General features: G+C 38.9%; 1 protein-coding gene across 3 annotated transcripts in view; it reads left to right on the plus strand.

Annotated features, from left to right (window-relative positions):
• Positions 1-16065, plus strand: part of LARS2 (leucyl-tRNA synthetase 2, mitochondrial) — an 88555-nt gene extending 72490 nt beyond the window's left edge. For all 3 annotated transcript variants that reach the window (XM_040591350.1, XM_040591351.1, XM_040591352.1), the window contains 3 exons: positions 1549-1660; positions 10182-10309; positions 15746-16065. In XM_040591350.1, coding sequence (XP_040447284.1) covers positions 1549-1660; positions 10182-10309; positions 15746-15925 — 420 coding nt within the window. In that variant the 3' untranslated portion in view covers positions 15926-16065. The remainder of the gene's footprint in view (positions 1-1548; positions 1661-10181; positions 10310-15745) is intronic.
• Positions 16066-20300: the final 4235 nt, after the last annotated feature.

Genomic DNA, 20300 nt, shown 5'->3' on the forward strand with positions numbered 1-20300 from the left:
TAGATCAAATATAATAAACTGTTATTGTTTTATTATTATTACAATTATTTTTGTTATTACTCTTACATCTGGTTGAGCAATCCTTCAGGTGTATAATGGTAACCTGATCTAGACCACAAATCAAATAAAAATCTGGATTTTTCAAATTCTTTATTGAAATACCATTTTATACCTTATGGATTCCAAGGGGATTATTGGTAAAGTCATGGAACTTAAAAAAAGTTAAGTAGGGTGTGCACAATTGCTGTACTGAGATAACTTGAGTCTACAGTACTGTGGTGTGGGGAAGGTGACAAACTGTTCTTTAACTCCAGCTCAGTGATTCATATGCATTTTGTGCTGGTGGATGGTAATAAGTGATCATTTATAAAAAATAAATAAATAAATAAACATCAGTGTCCTACAGACAGCCAGATGTCTGAACACTGACATGTTTCTTGACCAAAGAAGGCCATGCAGTATCTTACAAGAACAAGTTTCTGTATAGCAGGTTCACACTTCCTCTTTTGCTCCCAGTTGAAAAGGAGGAGGTGGGTGAGAATTAAATGTAGAAAGCAGGAAGTAGTTACTAAAACTTAAATCTAGTTTGCACTGACGTTGTTAGTATCAGTGATAAGAAGAAGATGCCATCTGACAACATTTGAGGTCTGCGTCAAACAAATCACTGGTTTTGTACAACTTTCTAGTAGACGGGAATGGGTGTTAATCACACCCACCAAGTCATTCTCATCAGCACGAGTGCTGACATTTTTCTGTGCTGCTTCATTAGAGAGGAAAATTACAAAGTAAATACAGAACCTGAATTTACTATGAGATGTAACCTCTCAAACAGGAAAAGAAAGAAAGAGTTCATTTGGCTACTTTTAGTGCTATATCTTTTCTATTAAAATACAATAAATAGAGGAACAAAGATTCAAATTTTGTCACTTTAGCCCTTTGCAAGAAACCGAAAACGTACTAGGAAAGCTGAACACTTTACTAAAGCAGTCTGAGCATCAAACTGTAAAAGGCAATGTTCTGCTTTTCATTCCCAAATCCTCCTTCAGCTCTAAAACCTCACTTTGTCACTAAATTCAGCTTTACTTAAGCCACTCTAGGATCCTGTACAACTGAACATTATCCCAACAAAAACCATGCTGCATTCAGCACAGCTTGACTCTCTTATAGAAGTACTTCAGCTCTTCTCAAATAGCTGTGATTTTATCTAAGACTGCACTTCTACAAGTGGCAGCACTCAAAACGTTTTTGAGGGCCACTGTTGTCCCCATGGGTCTGTGTTCAGACTCCCACACTAGAGCAGATTCCCGAGGGACTGCATCAGCCTCTTCAGGATTGGTTTCCAAGTGCTGGAGAGGACTCTGTGACCAAGAGTTGCAGTTTTAATTCTCCATAACTTTTCTTAAGGTTTCCAGTTTATTGTGAAAGTATGCTCTCCTAAGCATAGAAATGGATTGTAGGTTTCCTTACTGCATTTTCTTCTTAATTAAACTACTTGCCCCCCACCTCAGAATATTAACAATTTATTTTCTTTTCCTTCTGTTTGTTTAGCAAGCTTCTCGGCCTGTTATTCTCCACAGCACAGAATTTGAAGGTGCTTTGGCTTCACTCTGCATTATGCTTGCACCTATGGCTCCACACATTGCATCAGAGATGTGGAAAGGTATTTACAGAAATAAACTTTTTATTGATGTTCCAACAGAAAATGGCAAAAAGTTTGCAAAAATACCTTTAACATAGTACCTGTGTCACTTATCCCTGAATTCTGCAGCTGTCTTGACACCTTCTGTCATAATTCCTAAACAAACTTGAATCTTACGGAGTTGTCGGATCTCTCTTTCTGCTTTTAGTTTCTTTCCACTTGGGTACGAAGGTGGATTTCTTGAGATTAGGCAGAGAAAGGGAGAAGGAAGAAAAATTCAAGACAGGACTTGCATGAGGAATTCATCTGTCAGCTGCTAGCTGCTCCGGTGTATGGATGGCAGTATTAAGAGCTGAGCGTGGGGATAGGGACAGCCCTTTTTCAAACAACTCTTTCAGAGTCTTTGGACTGCAAATATTTTCTTTCAGGAATTCAAGCAAAAAGAACCATGTCAGAGAGCTGTATACTAAAAAGACTAAAGGAGTGTTCAGTAAAAATCCTGCTCTTGTAGAATTCTCCAGAGACCGAGGGATGTTATGCTGCAAATTAACCTCTCGTGGAGAGTGAGAATGGTGGACAGGAAATCTTTTTTAAGATCTGTCACAGTTGTAAACCTTGAGATCTGAATTCCAAGTGGGCTAAGTTGCATGGTGCTGCTACAGTTAAAGCCTGCGAAATAAGGGATGTGCATGCCAGAGTTCAGCCATTGCTTTTAAGGTTCTTTGGAGCAAGTCCCAAGACGTATGTGGGAAGATAGGAATATATTCTGCATTAAGACTGGCCACAAATTGCTATGTGGTTTTGGACCTAATGTTAGCCTTTGGACGCTGTTTTAACAGTTTTATTCCAACAGTCATCCTAAACCGTTGTGCATTCAAGTGTTTACAGAGCAGAGCTACTAAATTGCTTATATTTCAGAGTTGTGCATGGCTCTGTAATAATGTTAACTGCCAAAAAAAGGCTGCTCCTGTTGAAAGCAATAACATAGGGGCAGAGACTCTGGAAACAGAATGATACACTAGGGAGAATGGGGTTTTTTCCTGTGTTTTCATTTCCAGTGTTTTTAAGATGTCTTAATACAAGCTTAATTGTTTAGAATAAAGAGTGGCATCAGACATGATCCATCTGGAGAAAGCTACTTCTGGTCAATATTCTCCTACAGTGTGAAGTACCGTCTAATTAAAGTTATACTTAAATGGAAGTAATTGCCAGGACTTTGTTTTCCACGTTGGTTGAGATGTAGGCAGAAGGGGTCCAGGCAAATTATTTAATAAAAATCCAGTACCTTGTGAACTTGAAATTTGAATACATGTTAGGGAATAGAGAATTATCAAATATATTTGATAAAAAGACAAAGAACATTAGAATGTCTTAATTAATGTAACTTGTCAAACATAAAGCTTAATTCTGTAGTGTCTGGAATGTTAGGGAAGGTTGTCTTTTCTTACTACTAAAATCAATGAGAGTGGTAAACATTTTCTGGATCTCTCTCTGATTTAAGAATGAAAAGGAAACATAAAAATTGGGAGTGTATTGCCCTCAGCTTCTGTATGCTTTTAAAGAGAAAATTTTGCTTGTGTGGTCCAAAGACTGTGCATTGTCATTCAGTGCAACTAGCATTAAAAAAAAAAAAAAACAAACAACATTGCATAGTGATTACTGCCTGAAGAATTTTATGACTAAACATGAAAATCACAATCCCTTAGCACGGTCATCATTACAGTACATTAAGGTTATTAAACAATTTCATCAGGAGAGTGTGTGTACATTTAAGTACTATGTTGAAGTAAGAAGGCTGTATTACTTTGGAATAGCCCATATCTAGCAGTTGTCCTGGGATTGGGGTTTCTGGGGAAAAATGTCCAACTGTAGTCTAGAGAAAGATTCCCCAAGTTCATGTTCTGAATTGTACTCTGGTTCCACCAAGTCTTGTTGCTCATCTGACGTAACCGATTTCTTAAACTTTATTATGTATGTATGATGATGCTTTCTTACTTTAAATAATTTCAGTATAAACATCAAGCTTCCTAAATACTCTGTTTAGTTCTCTTTATCCTTTTGTTCTCCATACACACTCAGAGTAAGTCATTCTTTTTGTACCTTGGCTTTGCATCTAAATGCAGAGGTAGTGCTACTTCCTCTCTCGTAAACTAGTCAGGAAGAGGACTTTGTGTATTATTAGCTCTATAAATAGCACCTATAGGAGTGGACCCCCGCTCTTTGATGAAAGCCTCTGTCTGCTATTGTAATGCCAATAATAAACAACACATAAGCAACATATTCATGATAAAATACTGACATTTCATTCCAAAATAACTTGTACGCAGCCTTTGCATTTTGTTTGATTTAGTGATTAAAACAAGGGGCATTTTTCTTTATGCAGGGAAAAATGAAACTGGGAAATCTGGAAGCCCTGTAGTTTGTGTCAAGCAGGTAATTTGGCAGTTAAGTAGGAATGCTTGTAGGAGCAGTGACTTGTTCTTGTTAACCCTGAAGCACATTACGCTTCCTTGTGTATTTAAGCTTTTTTTGAAGAAAAAGGATTTTGCTTTCTTATTAGTGTTTCTCATTAGAAAGTGTTTATTATATAATGAGATATGCTTAATATTAATTTTACTACATCCTTAAGAAGGCTGTAATAAAGGAGAGGAGAAGAAAGTAGAAGAGAGCATTTTCATTAATTTGATTGTTTGCATTGTGCTTCACAGGATGAATAATACCTTTACTGTTGCACTGTAATCTCTCCTTTCATGCTTTCCCGATCACTGATTATGATCATGAAACATTTTAAGAAGAAAGTACAATAGAATTTAAAACTGAATGTGAAACAATGACAACCTACAATAAGACCCTTATTTATGTATGGTATTATATTAAGTTAATTCTGCCAAAGATTTGAAGACAATTAAACCACAGAACTATAGAAGTTTCTGGTTAAACACCTGGAGTGAGGCTTTCTGGAGGTAGTAAAATGAATTTTGACAATTGGAGGCTAGAAGAGCAGGTGTAAACAGTACTTTTTTCAGTTTAAATGACAGATGTTCTGGAAATTGAAAAATAATCAACCAGCCTTTTCTCCTTTTCTAGTTTTGGAATAAAAAGCTAGGCTAGCATCTATAAATATTAAAGTCTTAAAGGCTTTGATGTCCAAAATATGATAACCTGCTACTGTTAGTTTTATTCAGTAATTACATAAAATATTCTCCTTTGCTTGAAAAAATTGCATTTAACTGCAAAACGTGGTAAATTTTAAGTATCTAACAAATTTTCTTAAATACTGGTATTCTGAATGCATTCATATTTAAATAGCAAAAAATGCTTGTTTGCATTTTAATTTCCCTTTCAATCTAAAAGCTGTTTGGCACAGATCACAATGAAATGTAAAAAGAAAAAAAAAAGAAGGCAAATCAGTGTTTTCTCATGTAGTATCTTGTAGAGATTAAAACGTGGCTACGTGTATAAATATGAATGTAGGTGCCTTCATGGTTAGCAAAAAAAGTTACTTACAGCTGGAATTAACTGCAAATCAGTCGATCTTAATGGTTACCAACTAATGAAATTATTAGGAAAATTACAAAGATTATTTTAGAATGTTAATTATAAATGCTTTGCTTGACATTTTAAGTAATGACTAGCATCAGTGATGTAAGTAATTTTGATTGTAATAATGCTCTCCTGCTTTGCAAGAGTTGTGTCAGTGTTCATTTGAAATTTTAGCTTTTTAGTCTGCTGTGGATTTCTTGTTCATTTGTTGATTAACTTTGCAAATTCAGAACTGCAGTCTGATATTCCAAGCATGCTTCTGATGTAATATGCAACTTTTAAGTACAGTTAAAGTAAAATTAGGTAGATTCAAGGCAAAGCAATTTTTGTTCTTTGCAGCTGAGGAATTATTCTCCCATGAGGTTTAGTTTATATGGGACCATCTTGTTTTCCTGCGTCAGATAGAAATGAAGGGTTTGGTCTCTTTGTGAGCTGGTTGGAGAGCGTACTTCAGTATTGGAAGTAAGTATTTCCAGTCTGAGTGAAGGAAAAGCTGCTTGAATGCTGTTTGGGAAGTGCCTCACCTTTCAGCAGCTGAACAATGGTAGCCCAGTGCTTCGATACTTTGTGTGTGAAGTTCTTTCTCCTGCTTAGAGGAGCACAGTTTTCAGTATTTTGGTGTGTCAACCTGATGGTCTGAATTGTGCAGTGAATACACTGGTTTATCGCTTAATAACAGAAAAAGCAACTGTAGCCCCTCAGTGTGGGAAGAGTTCATCCGGCTGATATCTTGGCAGTTTATGAACGCTGACAGGATGAGGAAATCTGTTTCCTTCCTGAAACCTTGTATCTGAGGAATATACAGACACCATTTGAGACTTTTTTTTCTTCAGTTTGTTTGTAGTAGTACAGGATTTTGCTGTCCAGACAAGGATATGAAACTGCTTATTGTGAGTTGTTAAATTTTTATGAGAGATGGCACATGAAAGATACATACTGATATTAAACACATCTTAAGACACATTGAAATTAAACGTAATTATTGGAATTTGTAATGGTGTAATTGTCTTAGCAACATTTTAACTGTCACTGCAGTAGCTCTTTTGCAAGAATTTCTTTGTCTGAATTCAGTCCTTCTCAAGAAGGCTTCTGTGAAGAATAGAGCTGAGTAGAAGCTAATTAATGTTGCAGATTTTAATGGAAAATCTGAATGCAGAAATCCCTCTTCACAAATCCACGAAGAAACATAATTTGGAATTTTTTCTTTTTTTTCCTCCAAGAGTAATGACCCCAAGAGAAGAATAGTAAGTCTGTACAAGTGGAGGAAGGTGGATTATTTTCAGAAGGTTAAAAGGATTCACGTGGAGTTTGCTGAATTGGAAACACATTCTAGAGTCTGCTTGTAGCAACCCAGGCTTTTCACAACCCGATTCCGTATTCCTATACCAATAGTATGATACCATTTGTTTCAGAGCTGTCTAGAAAACAGCTGTTACTGTGTTGCTCTGAGTTCTTTGAGGTTGCAGACCATTTCACATATGACTAACATACTCCTCCTGGGCTGCGGAAAGGTATTTCAGGTATGCAACTTGTCTGAATCTGCCAAATAGGAAGATTCATTAAATAGTAAAAATGCGTGTCAAGAACAAAGTAACGTGGTAACAATCCTTTCCTTGGAAGAGGCTGCAGAGGCAAGTAAGATACTGACCCAGAATGCATCTCCACTTACCCTTACACACTCCTGCTCTGGGCTTTTTAAATACTTTATCTGATTGTCTGCTAGTGTGGTGGATTTTTACTTAACACAGATTTCTATTGTTTTGATTTAGCTAAATCCAAAAATTATCAACATTTGGATAAGACACCCTCACAGTCACCTTATACTCTCCACTCTGATCTTCTTACATGTCCTGTTAGAAGATCCATAGTCGTAAACTCTGATACTGGCATTGCTTGAGATGCCTTCATCAACTTCCTTTTATCACCCATTAAGGCTTCCATCCTCCTTGCCTTTTCTGCTTTGTTAGCCTCTCTGTGCCGGTGCTTGTCCCATGCCAGCTCTTACTCAGTTTGCTCCATAATGACATCTTTTTCTCTTGCCTACATAGTCTTGTGTCAAACTAGCTGCACTGTTGCTGGAATTTTACAGATATTTTTTTCTAGTGCTTTTTTCTGTAAGACTAGAAGACCTTGCAGTCCTTACACCTTGCTGATACGTGATTGCTTCAACATCTTCCTTCTTAAATCTCTTTAAAATGAGAATCCGCTCTTCCCTGCCATTTAGCACCTTAGGGGAAGTATTATGCTTATGAAGTACTCACATAATGCTAATAAAACATTCCCATGGGCTGAAACGTTGTTAGACTTGTCCTGTCCCCTCCATCTCTCAACTCGCTCATTTACAGTAATATAATATGCATTTAACTTGGTGTTTTAACTTGACTCCAATGCTGTGAGTTACTGGTTAGGGAAACCTTGTTCTAGTATTAGCTTGCTAGTCAGTAAAAGTCTGTTGAAGCAGATTCAATAGCAAGATCAGAGCTTCAGACTGAGCACAAGTATTGTCTTTGATCTGTCCTGTGTGGCTGTACAGATGTGTACATAAAAGTGAACGGCTTACAGTAAGTAAAAATGTACTCAGTTGGCTTTCTGTCCTACATTTGCAAGAGAATCTATAGCCATAAAAGCAAAATACATCAGAAAATAGAAAGCAAAATGTATGCTGCTTCATAAAAGTGCACTTCCCAGGCACTTTCTAGTGCAGCAAGACAGTAAACTAGGTTTTTAATGTTTTCACAACAGAAGGCTGTGAAATGGTCGGGGTTTAACTTCTCAAACAGTGCTTTTGTGTAATGTCTCAGAATCAGGTGGGAAGGCTGTCTTCGTCCTCACAAGTGGACCGTCACCATTCTGGATCATGGTGATGAAGTTTCTGGTCTTGTGTGTGTGCATTCTGGTCTTGTGCATTTTGAAAACGCAAACCAAAGCTTTGCGTTTTCTGTGTTCTACAGCTCATGAACTGTGAATTAAGGCAGGAAGGCAAACAGGCAACAGAAGTAAAACCTTCATTTTGGTTTCCTGTCGAACTCTGTTTTCTGAAACTAGTTCTGTTGACTTTTGCACTTTTTTTTTTTAATACAGATGAGCTCATAGCTCATTTTGCAGCAAGAAAGAGAACCAAAAGATTGACACTGTGCTTAGTCACAGTTTATCTACTTCAGAATTAATTTTAATTTTTTTGGTTAGTCAGTTTATTAGGACTGACTGCCTCCATGGGATTTAAAAGTGACCCTGGTTTTGCTTTCATAGATAGAAGCTCTTGAATCGTATTAGGAAGTTTTTTTGAAGTGGCTTGAAGAAATCCACTTCAACAGGAAAATAAGGAGTGGCCAGTGTGCATGCTTCTGCACCAAGGCATGTGATCAGTTGGAAAGAAATGAGCTCATCTGGATGTTCAAATGCCAAAAAGGGAAGAATCTGGCAGCTGTTGTCTTTAAAGTCAACGTGATAATGAATCACCAATGTGAAGAATTTTTTTTCTGCTTGAGTTCCTATCTTTTGCTCTTTCAGTTTCTAAGCTACTGCTGTGAGAGAAGAAAAACATGCAAAATCAGACCTGTTGAAGTGTTTTAATCAATTATTTACCTAATAAGATTGTGGTTTTGTTGTCATTCTTAGGAAATTTGCACATTCTTGCTTGCAATTAGAAATAGCTCCCATCAGTCCACGCCACTGCCCCATTCTGAATCATTCAGCAGATAGCAAGGCTGTGTGTCATTCTACCAAAGTGCTTTGTCTGCAAAAACACTAACAAAAATCTGGCGGATTTTTCTGCAGAAAGTTGCATTCTCTTTATGCGCCTGTTTGCTGTTACTCACTGTATTAGTCTAAACAATCCAGCTAGGTAAATTCATGTGGGTATTGTGCGTGGGTTGGTTTTGCTCCTATGACTGCTGTTGTGCTGTGTTTTGAACAGCTTCAGGTGCCTCCGTCTCAACAGTGAATCTTGTGTTGATGGGTTTCCTTTATGCTTTTGCTTGGTATTTCCCTAAACCAGATGAGATTTCACATACATTTTGCAGTTCTGAATGAAGCATGTACTTACAAAAAAGTTTTAGTCTGTATTCTTATTCATACACAGTGAATGTTTTTAATTTAAAAGTTCCCTGGCTTTGTGAGACTCACAGGAGCAATCATCATCAATTTTGATTAAATTTGACAGCCTCTTGTTAAGTGAAATCTTTCCATTTTGTCCTACAGCTGGAGCAAAGAGCAACATAAATTCCACTCGGAAGCTTTTATTCAGTTAAAGAATGCAGCTTCAGAATGAATTGCATCCTATTCTCCTATTACTTAAACAAATCAGGAACAAATTGTCTTGAGGAAAGCAAAGCCTATTTAATAAAAGGAGATCGCTTATAGCCATTTTAGGAGCTTTTAAAATAAAATCAAAGGATAAAGTGTTTTAGAATATATGTATCATAAGAAGGAGAGCAAGCTGTGCAAGGTAGTGTGGCACCTTTAAGTTGTAAGAAAATAGATACTCCACAAAATATGAGAAAATCTTGCAAGTATAGCTTGACTTGCATAATTAGAAGCTACTCAGCATATTACAGATGGTAAAATAATAAGCCATAATTGTTTATTATTTTGGTTGAGTTCTGAGTAAAATTTTAATCAAACTGGTGGTGTTACTGAAAAAAAAATGCAGGATTATGATTGACTTCCAGAAGTAGACGTCAGTTTGTGTTGCAGTGTTATGATTTCAAATAATAAACTGTGGTCTTCTGTGCTGTTGGCAAAGTTACAGAGTGCTAATACAAATCTAAATTGTGCCCACATTGTTCATGTTAGCATCCTACACATGGCATAAAACAAGCGCTTCAGAGATGTATATCTTTCTGTTTATAATGTGCTGTATGCTCATCTAAACACTGTTATTTCCTCCTAGGGGATTTGCTTTTAAAGTCAACTTTATTCTGATCTTACTTATCAAATTCCAAAGATTGAATATTCTGGTTAAAGCCCAGCTGAATGTTTGACTGGTTTCATTTTCTAGGTTTGGCGCATATGCAAAACAAACTTTGTCATCATCATCACTGGGATGTTGATGTGCTGCATCAGTCCTGGCCCGAAGTAGACCCAGAGTACCTTCAGCCATCAGATGTTGTGGAGATGTCTGTTCTGGTAAGAGTGCTTTCATGTAGGTTCAGTGGTGGCTAACCAATGTGTTACAAGCTCAGAGGATGACAAAACTTCTGCTCTTGTCGAAGTCTGTTCCCTTCTTAGGTGGCTCAGTGAAAGATCAGACAGAATAGAAGCTGCAATTACCATTGCGCTGAGTAATTAAAATGGTTTCCTACATTAAAAAAATGTAGCAAGTCTGGAAGGGAGACTATCTCAACAGAAACCTTTTTGAGTGACTGCATATTAGTACCTGTGGGGCTTTGGCCAATTAACCACTGTGGGCAAGGACGGTGCAGTCAAAATTATGATCAAAATACAGGTCCCTCCAGACTTTTTGCCTGACAGCACATTTATGAACTTGGCTCTGTCAAAAAATGTGTAAGTAGGTGACATTTCTTGTGGTACCTGTAGCGCTATGGTTGCCTAATACAACCTACCATAAGTTGGGTTAAGTTGCTGTGATTTTTGCCAAACGACGTTTCCTGTCTGCTTTGGGCTGAGCTTCTGGCACGTTTCAGCATTTGGAGTATTCAGCATTCAGTATTTGGAGGACTGAGGTTGAGGAAAAACAGGTATCCTTGGTAATGTCATTCCAATTTCTCTCTGAGCTCTAGCATCCTTTTGGTCTAGAGAAGGAGCTGGCAGCTCAGCAGAAGAGCGGACACGTAACTACGTTTAGTTAACCTGCAGTTCTCCAGCATGTGTCTGTGCACATGCGCAGTGTAGTTTAGTGTCTTTTTTCCTACCTGTCTAGCTAACTAGTCTGTATTCAGCATGCTCCCAGGCATCATAGAGCTTTATCATTAGAGAGGGCACAGCAGCAGGTGCCACTGCAGGCCATAGAGCGACTGCCTGGAGCCAGGCCTGTGGGATCCATGAGTAGTGTCTCAGCTCTTCCATCGACTGGCTCCTGGGCAACTTGCCTTCAGGTTCTTCGTGCTCAGGTGTTACGGTAGTCTGTAGTGATGTAGTTGCGTACTATCAGATCTGCAGGACTCCTGCCTTTTCCACTGCTAACCACAGAATAACCGTTAACATACCATGCGGACATTCTAAGCTTAAATGTTTTAAATTAATTTAAATGTTTCAACTTAAAGACTTTTTGTGTTTCTGGACATTGAACAAAATGGAGCCTCTACAAGAAATGTTGTTTGGTCATGTAAAACTGCGTGTTCTATGTGCGTGTGTAAGAGAAACAGAAGCGATGCATTTTATCTGTATTTTATTTTGTTAGCTCCTTTGGGTAGAAGGAGTAAGGCAATTGGGTTATTTTTGTTCAGCTGGGTTTTTTGAGGATGGAAGAGATTGGTTGGATTTAGGGTACGTCATGTTGATCCTTAACCAAAATATCTTTGCAAATAATTACAAAGCTTGCCAGATCTCTCAGTCAGTCCACTTGAACAGAATGAGAACTGCTGCTAAAACACTAATTTTTCTAACATTCAACATACATCCTTAGCCGAGGCCACAGAGTGTGTATTTTTGGAGGAAATTTTCAACTGGCTTCTTTTCCCAAACCAAGGAGGACTCAAGTGCCAACTGGGGTTAATAGCAGATTTAGTCTAATATTCCTGTAGGTTTACTGCTTGCTTGCTTGCTTCCTTCCTCTTTCTTCCTTTCTTTAAGTGATAAGTATTTATTTATACCAGTAAAAATCTTCACTGAGGTATAATCACTTTGCTCAAGCTTAAAATAAACCTTCACTTTCAAGCACAGCTAGCAAACATCTTAAATTCCAGCATTCAGTTTATAAGGAAGTCATGAATGAGAAATTGTGTAATTATAGAAACATCTTTGCAATTGTGGCTAAAGCAAATGAGTTATTAAATGTATCCTTAAAATAAAAACTTCAGCAATACAGGGAAAACTATGACTAAGACTATACAAACAAACATGAAAACACCTAAACATGTCACTGATATTTTTCTGCTGACATTAAAACTTCCTTCTCAAAAAAAGAAACCAGAAAAATAAAAATGAATTTTGCTTTAAACAACCATTATGAATTTTTTTTTTGTTTCTTTTCCTGACTGACTTTGTCAAAGCCATAACCTTTGTAGAAGTCTTGTAATAAGAGAAAAAACAACCCCTTTGTTGGGAGAATATGATGTATGTAAACACCTTCTTTAGTTCTGAGAAAGCAAGTGACTGGAAGACCACAGAGACAAGTTCCTTTTTCAAACTGGGAATAATTCTTGAAAATTGTGCCTAGGAGGTGTGCCTGGCTTTCTACTGTAAGAGGAAGGCAAGAGGGAAATATGGAGGAGGAGCGGGGAAAAGACATCATAAATGTGAATATTTTAAAGTCTTGTGGACACTAGGTTTTTGTACGGCTGCAAAAATGAATAGCCCTCATTAAACCAAGAAACACTTGACATACAGAGGAACTGGTAGCTGCAAAGAGGCAGTGTCTCTTCACAAGGCTGCACAGTCAAACCGAGTCTGTGGGCCACAACCCTATTCTTCGCCAGGCATCAAACTGCCTCAGGCTGCCAGGGTTTTGCCTGCTGAGACATTATGGGTTTATTTCTCTTGACACAAAATACTTCATTATTTCCTGTCTGTGCTGGAGTTACGGCTTTCCGTATTTAACCCAAAGCAGCAAAAGGAACCAACTCACTGCATCCTTGGCCGATACAGTAGAGTGCCTACAAGAAAGACATTTAAATTCACTGTATATGCATGGTATCCATTACTTCAAATGTTACTGCAAAGTTGAATATTTTTAATCCTACCGTGTATTGTTAATGCTGTGAAAAATCTGACCTGAATGTAGTGTGCATTTCATCCTGTGAACACACTTCTGACTAGCATTCCTCACATTTTCTAGGTGGTGCAGAACTGTTAGCAGCTGTGGTCTTATAGATGATGTTTTTACAAAACAAAAAAAAAGCCGGTGTCGTTTTTCTTGCTCTGGCACACAAGGAAGGCCTAAAAGGACACAGATATTTATTTTCATTTTTGCTTCTCAGAAGGATTATACATCAATAGTAAAAAAATGTTTGAGTGGAATTAAAAATTCCTCTCTGCAGCCTCCAGGTGCTTATTTTTCAGTCTTTGATATCGTTTCATCCTTCATAACCTCTCTAGTTCCCTCTGGCTCCCTCTAGATCCAAAATATTCTAAAATGCCAAATGTGGTTTAAAAAAAAAAATAAATTAAAAAGCAACAGCTTCCTTCCTCAGGGGAAGAAAGGACCCAAGCCTCACTTATTTCTCCTCTTGCAGTTTGCCATGGTTTTTCAGAGAAGCAAGGCTGCCAGCACCCAAGTTTCTTGTGCTGGCACTTTTACCTGGAACTGCCGAGGGTTGTGATGGTCTAGTAAGATACAGACAGAGAGATGAAGACATAGTAGAAAATATTTTTCCTACTGAGAATCCAGCCCCGCAACTAAAAGAATATGTGAATAGAATGCTTGATACACACAAGTATGTGATGCAGATGCTTATTTTAAGAATGATGTTAATACATTTGACTTTGCATCATGATATTTATGATGAAAAGCCGCGCTGGAAACCTGTGCTGAAATCATAACCCATCTGCCATTTGATAGGATTTTCAGACTCGGCTGGCAGCAGGGTGTGGGAGGATCAGGAGACATGCTGTGGGAAGGTACACAGTGTCGGGTGGCCCAGGCTTCTCGACCTTTCTAGGAAAACACAACCACCGCAGTCATTTATTTGCTAAGTTGATTTAGACTGCTTGGCTTTTCTGTTGAGAACGGCACCAAACAGGCTAGCTGTGGCAAGGTTCCCCCAGCCAACATCCATCCACTGGGACGTGTTAATCTGCATCATGGAGGACAGTGAATGACATTTTAACTGAGCAGGCATAGTTTTGAACTGCAGGCTGTGTGTCCTAGCAGCAAGCTGACAAGCTTGCTTTATATTCTCACTAAAACTGTATCAGTTTGGATTTTACTGTTTTCTTTTTCCTGGGGAATGCATTACTTCTCTGAAGTGCCCTGTCAAAAAGAACTACTTTTATGTATTTTTCACAAAAGCTCTAAAAATGAACTCTTCCGTGTTTTTTAAGGGATTTACTTTGCACCAGGTGCTAAAGGCAAAGATTAACACAGCCAGCCTTTTATGGTACCACGTTATGGATGCGTGTAGGAATAAAAGCCTATCTGTATTAGCACTACAAATTAATGTCAAGTCCAGTCAAAAAAACAGAAATTACTCACCCCAGCTGCATTTGAGACTTCATCTTGTTCCTTAAAAATCTGTCTCAACTTCCTCTCTCTGAGAATTGCAGAGATTAATTTATTTTCAACACAATACAAACTAGGTAGGTGAAGCAGGTCTCTGTCACCGGTGGTATGTTGCATACACGTATCCTGCATAAAATCCAAGTGAAAACCAAGCTGCATGCATTTTTGTCTAAGCTGTATGAAGCAACATATATTCCTTTTAGATGATTGAGAACACATTACAATGATGTCTAAAGGTCAGGTATCTGCAGTAGCTGCAGCAGATTTTTACGCAAGTAATTTGATCTGGATTTTTAAAAATCAAATTGATTCATTTGCTAAAATGTGGGATTGATATTCTTTTCATTAATCCACTGAAAGTACTCCATATAAATCTGAAAATTTTTGTAATAATGAATTTTATGCCAGTTCTAGAAAAGTAGTCAGTCAGGCTCTGTAGTCCCTGTCCATTTTCTGCTCTTACTGGGTGACAGAAAGGATTTATAAGATTATTTTAAAAATTAAGGTGATTCCCACTAAAGGCCTTACTCAGTTTTACTTACATGATTCTGCCCTGCTGATGCAAAACCAGTATGGAAACTGCTCTGTAAACCAGCCACACACGGGAAAACATTACCTTATTGTCACCTTTGTGGTTGGTGTTGGCTTAGCAAGTCATGTGTTTAGTGTGAATAAAACATAATGAGTTAAAGCCTATTTTTCTAAAAATGAGTGATGATAGATCTTTCAGATACCTTTTCAGCTACAAATATTTTTATTTTAATGTCTTGCATTTGAATCCCAGTGAGGAATTACATAGCTGTGAAGAATCCAAATGGCAGCCTAGAAGTATGTACAAACCAAGATCCCTGCCTGACAAACCATTATGTTCATGCTTATTCAGTATTCAGCTTGTGTAACTACCGTGGTTTTAAATGTAAAAGATTGCCACATTGCGTAGCGACATGCTGCTTGCCATCTTCAAAACTAAGACTTCCTATGGCCACTTCTTCAATTTTCCTTGACTATCGTGAATCAGTTTCATTCTCTTATTTTATGGTAGATGGACAGGAGGTAAGGAGAATTTTATCCTCTACTTAAAAAGGTTGGAGTTGGAGAAAAGAAAGTTTGATCCCTTTCTCCCCCTCCCCATGTAACAAGATGGACTGGATTCAGGAAATGAAATTGTATAAATCAGTCTAGTAACTTCTGTTTTTTCTTGTTTTCATGCCTGTCTTTTTCAGATCAATAACAAAGCTTGTGGCAAAGTTTTTGTTCCTCAGCAAGTAGCCCGCAATTTTGAAGAAGTGCACGAGCTAGTTCTTCAGAGTGAGCTTGGAGTCAAGCATCTCCAGGGACGAACCATTAAAAAGGCGTTTCTGTCTCCTAGAACTGCCCTTATCAACTTCTTAGTGCAGGAGTAGCAAAGGCTCTGCTGGACTGTAAAAGGGAACTGGAATATTTTGAGATGAAACCAATTCAAAAAGACCAGTTATGGTTATTTAAATCTCATGTAACAGTGGGGAAGAAATGTTACTAAAATCAAGTTGCTGCTAAATCTTCATTTTGTGTCACAGTAAGGTGCTGTTTGTCCGTATTCTCTGGAAGAATGAGAAGGAAGCGTAGAAGAATAAATCATTGTGACAGAACATAAATGATAATAAAGCACATGGGGTTTAGTGTTAACCTCAGGAATATATCCTATTGGAAAGCTGGCTTGGGTAAATGCAGAGGCATAAATATGTTTCTAGGACTAAACAATTGCCCTCAGTGGTGCTATGGTCAGTCTTTGCTCCCTGTATCTCATGTTTGGGTACCCTACCATTAACTAACATTTTAAGTTGTAAGAAAACGATACTACTGACTGTTAATTCAAAAGAAGGATTTCTTAAGTACTGACCAATAGCCTTGGGCACAGCAGGTAGCCAGAGTGGGGTGGTTTGATATATTTCATATACGTTTCAGAGCCAAGCCAAGAAAAAGGTCAGGCTATTTAGCCAAGCCCTGCCTTAGCCAGGATCCTTCTTTCTCACTGGCATATTTGTGTTGGCTTATACGTGAGAGGTTGAACTTCAGCGAAGTGCTGGAGGTTGTTTCTGCACGAAACGGAATGGAAGTTACTTCCTATGCATGAGCCATCTCAGAGACTTTTGGGGGATTCAAGAAAGGGATGAGTCGGCTGCTAGAAATGCAGCAGTGGGGAAAGCAGACAGCACGCTTTTTGCCTCTACTCCTAGTTCTTGTAGTGCCTACATTGTAAAACTTGAAATATTTTTTTTTTTCTGAGGCATTCATTAAGTGGAAATAGCCATCATGTTTCTGAAAACCAATCAGACACTCATAAAATACAAAGCCATTCTCATGCCTCATCTCAACCATTTTATTTGTACACTGCATTGCCATTATATCCACATGGAAATGTTTATTGTATTTAGCAGATGCTTGCAAAAGGGTTTCCAAAGAAACAATTACAGGGTTCATTGTGTAAGAATGTCTTTTCTTCAACAGCCATTAAACTAAGTAGTCCAATAAGCCAGCCATTTATGAGCCATTCTGATAGTTAAGAAGTGGACAGTAACAACCAGCTGGGGAGATACAGAGGTCTGTATTAACCCTCCAGCCCAGCAGGCATCCAGACTCTGTATTAGAGCAAAAGGAAACCAAGAAAAATCTCCCACGTTGAAGGTAAATGAGTCCAATAGATTCTGAGGCACTAGGATCAAGACAGCTCGCTATGAGTGTGAGTGCTAGCCAAGCAATACCATTGTTGGGTTTGGTGTTACGCGTTTTTGGTACCGAAGGTCTAGCTACGTAGCAGAGATGCCAGGCTCAGTGAGCATCCTCAGAGAACATCCCTACCTCTGCAACGAAATTCTTCTGATTTCTGTCGCCTCCTGGACCACACTCGTGCAGATTTTCTCTCCAGCAGTCCTTCGACACAAGAATGACTAAGAAATGGAATATTTATAATGAAGATATGGTCTTTGCAGTTTTAAGACTCCAGAAATCTCAGCCACAAAGGAATGCATTCAGACATTCAAACACAGGCCTTCAGTTGGAGTTAAAATAATTTGAATTCCAGTGTCTGCCTGACATATATGTTGTTATAAATTCATAAAACTCTCATTCAGAAGTCCCTAAAAGGACTGTGAAAGAGATCCTTTGCAGTAAAATCTGTAGCACAGCACAGTCCTGCCTTTTTTTTTTTTTTTTTTCCTTCCCACTGTATAAAAGTTTAACACAGTCTGTGGAACCGTTTTAACAGAGATTTTCTTTGGGGAAAAGGTGGCGTGCTTGGTGTAAATAAAAAACTTGTAAAATGTAGAAGGATGAAGAAAGATGTTGTAAGGCCAGCAGCCCTATGGTGCCTTTAAACAAAAGCTGCAGTCACTGGGGCTGAGCAGCAGGACACAGCGTTTATTGCTGTTAGCACTGGCCGGTATTTGCTTTTGCGGGAGGAAGTGAATTGTAGATGACACTTGGTGATTCAGGCAAAAATCAAAATGAGGAATGGACTTCTACAAGCTAAAAAAGGCAAGGTAGTTCACAGCAGTCGCACAAAAAGTGTACGGTCAGAAGTCACGCCAGCATGTTGACGGTAAGTTGAAATTCAGTGGGGTCTAGAGGATACAAAAAAGGTGGTGAAAAAGTGAGTGAGAGAGATGATGCAGAAAGCCTGGCAGAGCCTAATTCCCTGGTGAGCGTGTGTTTGAAAGATGGCAGAGGTGCTGGCCATGGTGGCGTGCCGTTGTCCTGACAGCTGCTGACATTTCTTACAAGGTTAATCTGCTCTGAAGCACGATCCCATGACTCACAGATTTGGTCTGTGCCTAGATGGGACTGATCCTGATACAGGGGCTGTGGCCTGTTACCGAGCCTTTTTAAAATAACTTATCACAGGTGCTTCTTCTCTATTTAACAGTTGTTACTTGTCTCGCAGTGCAGATGGATCTTTATGCTGGAGGTAGTATTAAATGTTATTACAGATTGTGCACCCTTGAAGAGTTCAGTGTTTAACTACTATGGGAGTTTTAAGTCTGGGAGGGGATACTGGAGAAGTCAGAAGGAAGGGCGCTGGCGAGCCATCAGTGGAACTGCAGTGTGCTCGTCACACGCGTTAACATGGGTGTGATGCTGCTGTCCTTACTCGGTGATGAGCCAAAGAAGACGTGGGAGATTTGCTAAACCCAGTGGGACAGACCCAGGACAAACTACTCCAAGAAGCGCATCCATGACACCAAAGGGGCGTTTTCTGCATCCTGTTGCTCAAGGTGATAGAAGACTGGTCACAGCACTGATCCAGTCTGTCAAATTTCTTATTTTAAGTGATACAAAATGTAAAAAAGAAATATGGGCACACCTTCTACCCCAAAATCATTCACGCAACTGAATTTCCAAAGTCCAGCCTTCAAACATTGGTTCTGGAAAAATAAAAACTGGCAAAGTCCCGAAAGGTCACTATTACTTTTGCAATGCCACTGATTTCATGAGAAAGGATCTCAGGTGCTGGGATAATGGGGAAACTGAAACGTGCTGGGAGACACCACCGTGTAGAAAAATGTGTTACTAGGCAGGGGTGTTTTGTAGTCATCTCCAATGACTGAGATGACACGAACATACCAACGCTGCTTTGCAATAAGGCAATAGGGCTTTTTACATCACATCAAGGAGCAATGTTACAGCTTAGGTCACTGGCTAAGGCAGTTCTCTAGCCAGGACAGCCTATGCTTCACAAAAAACCTATGTGAGGTTACTGATGAACAAGCATGTGTTTTTCCAAGCCCTTCACCAGAATCCAAGCATGGTGATTTGGTGCAAAATAAAATCTCTGTGCTCTCTCAGTGACTTACGGGATTAAAGTAATGCCTCAGAAGTGACAGCCGGTTCATGACAGCTTTTTCTGATCTGACTTTGTAAAAGCCTGCTTGTTTCTCCTGGAGGGAGAAAATCCACAGATGATGCAGGTCATAGCGTCTCTATTCCGTGTTTCTCCTTCTTCACTGTAAAGCCTCATAGAAAGCTATCCCCCTTCTCTAAACTTTTTACAATCAACATGAACTAGGAGGGATGTTAATTAGCACTTTGCAGGTTGTTCCTTCCTAGGGAGCTTTGTAGTACATAAGTGTTTTCTAAAAGCTTGGCTCTAAATGAGGACAGGGGGAGAAATCACTGGGGTTTCTTTTCTGGTTTTGCAGTGCATTATTACAGTTCACACACATAGTTCAGGGGATTGGCTTTATTTATGTACGTGTACCAACTTGGAAGAGTAAATGCACTGGTTTTGCTGGATGCTTTTTCTGCTTCTTTATTTTTTCGGTCCCCTCCTGTTCTGATCTGAGCTGATTTTGTATCAGAGGACTGGGCTGTAGGAGAAGGGTTCAATGAATGAATGAAGCCAAGTCCATCACCAGAACCCAAGTGGTGATTGCACTTACGAGCCCACTGATTTCTACCGGTCCAGGTAACATCTGCTTTTGACTTTAAAAAATGTTGCTGGAACTGCAGCCATGTTTTGGGGCTTTTTTTATGGAAATGGGTTTTATGTCTCAAAGAAGAAGCATGAAGCTGATCACAGTAGATCGGAGGCAGTTTTTAGTGTGTCCCAGCTGTAGCAGGAGGAGAACTGAATGGGAGCATTATCTCTGCGCAGGAGGGCACAGGACCAACGCTGTCATCTGCAGCCCAGATGATAAAAAGAGATCTTGCCTGACATGTGGAGGAAAGGTGGGGTTTTTTTTTCCCCTTTCCTGAATAAAGTGACGTTCCAGCACCGTGAAGCATTCTGCAATTCACTAACCC

Source organism: Falco naumanni, chromosome 4 (assembly GCF_017639655.2).
Source record: "Falco naumanni isolate bFalNau1 chromosome 4, bFalNau1.pat, whole genome shotgun sequence".
NCBI lineage: Eukaryota > Metazoa > Chordata > Aves > Falconiformes > Falconidae > Falco > Falco naumanni.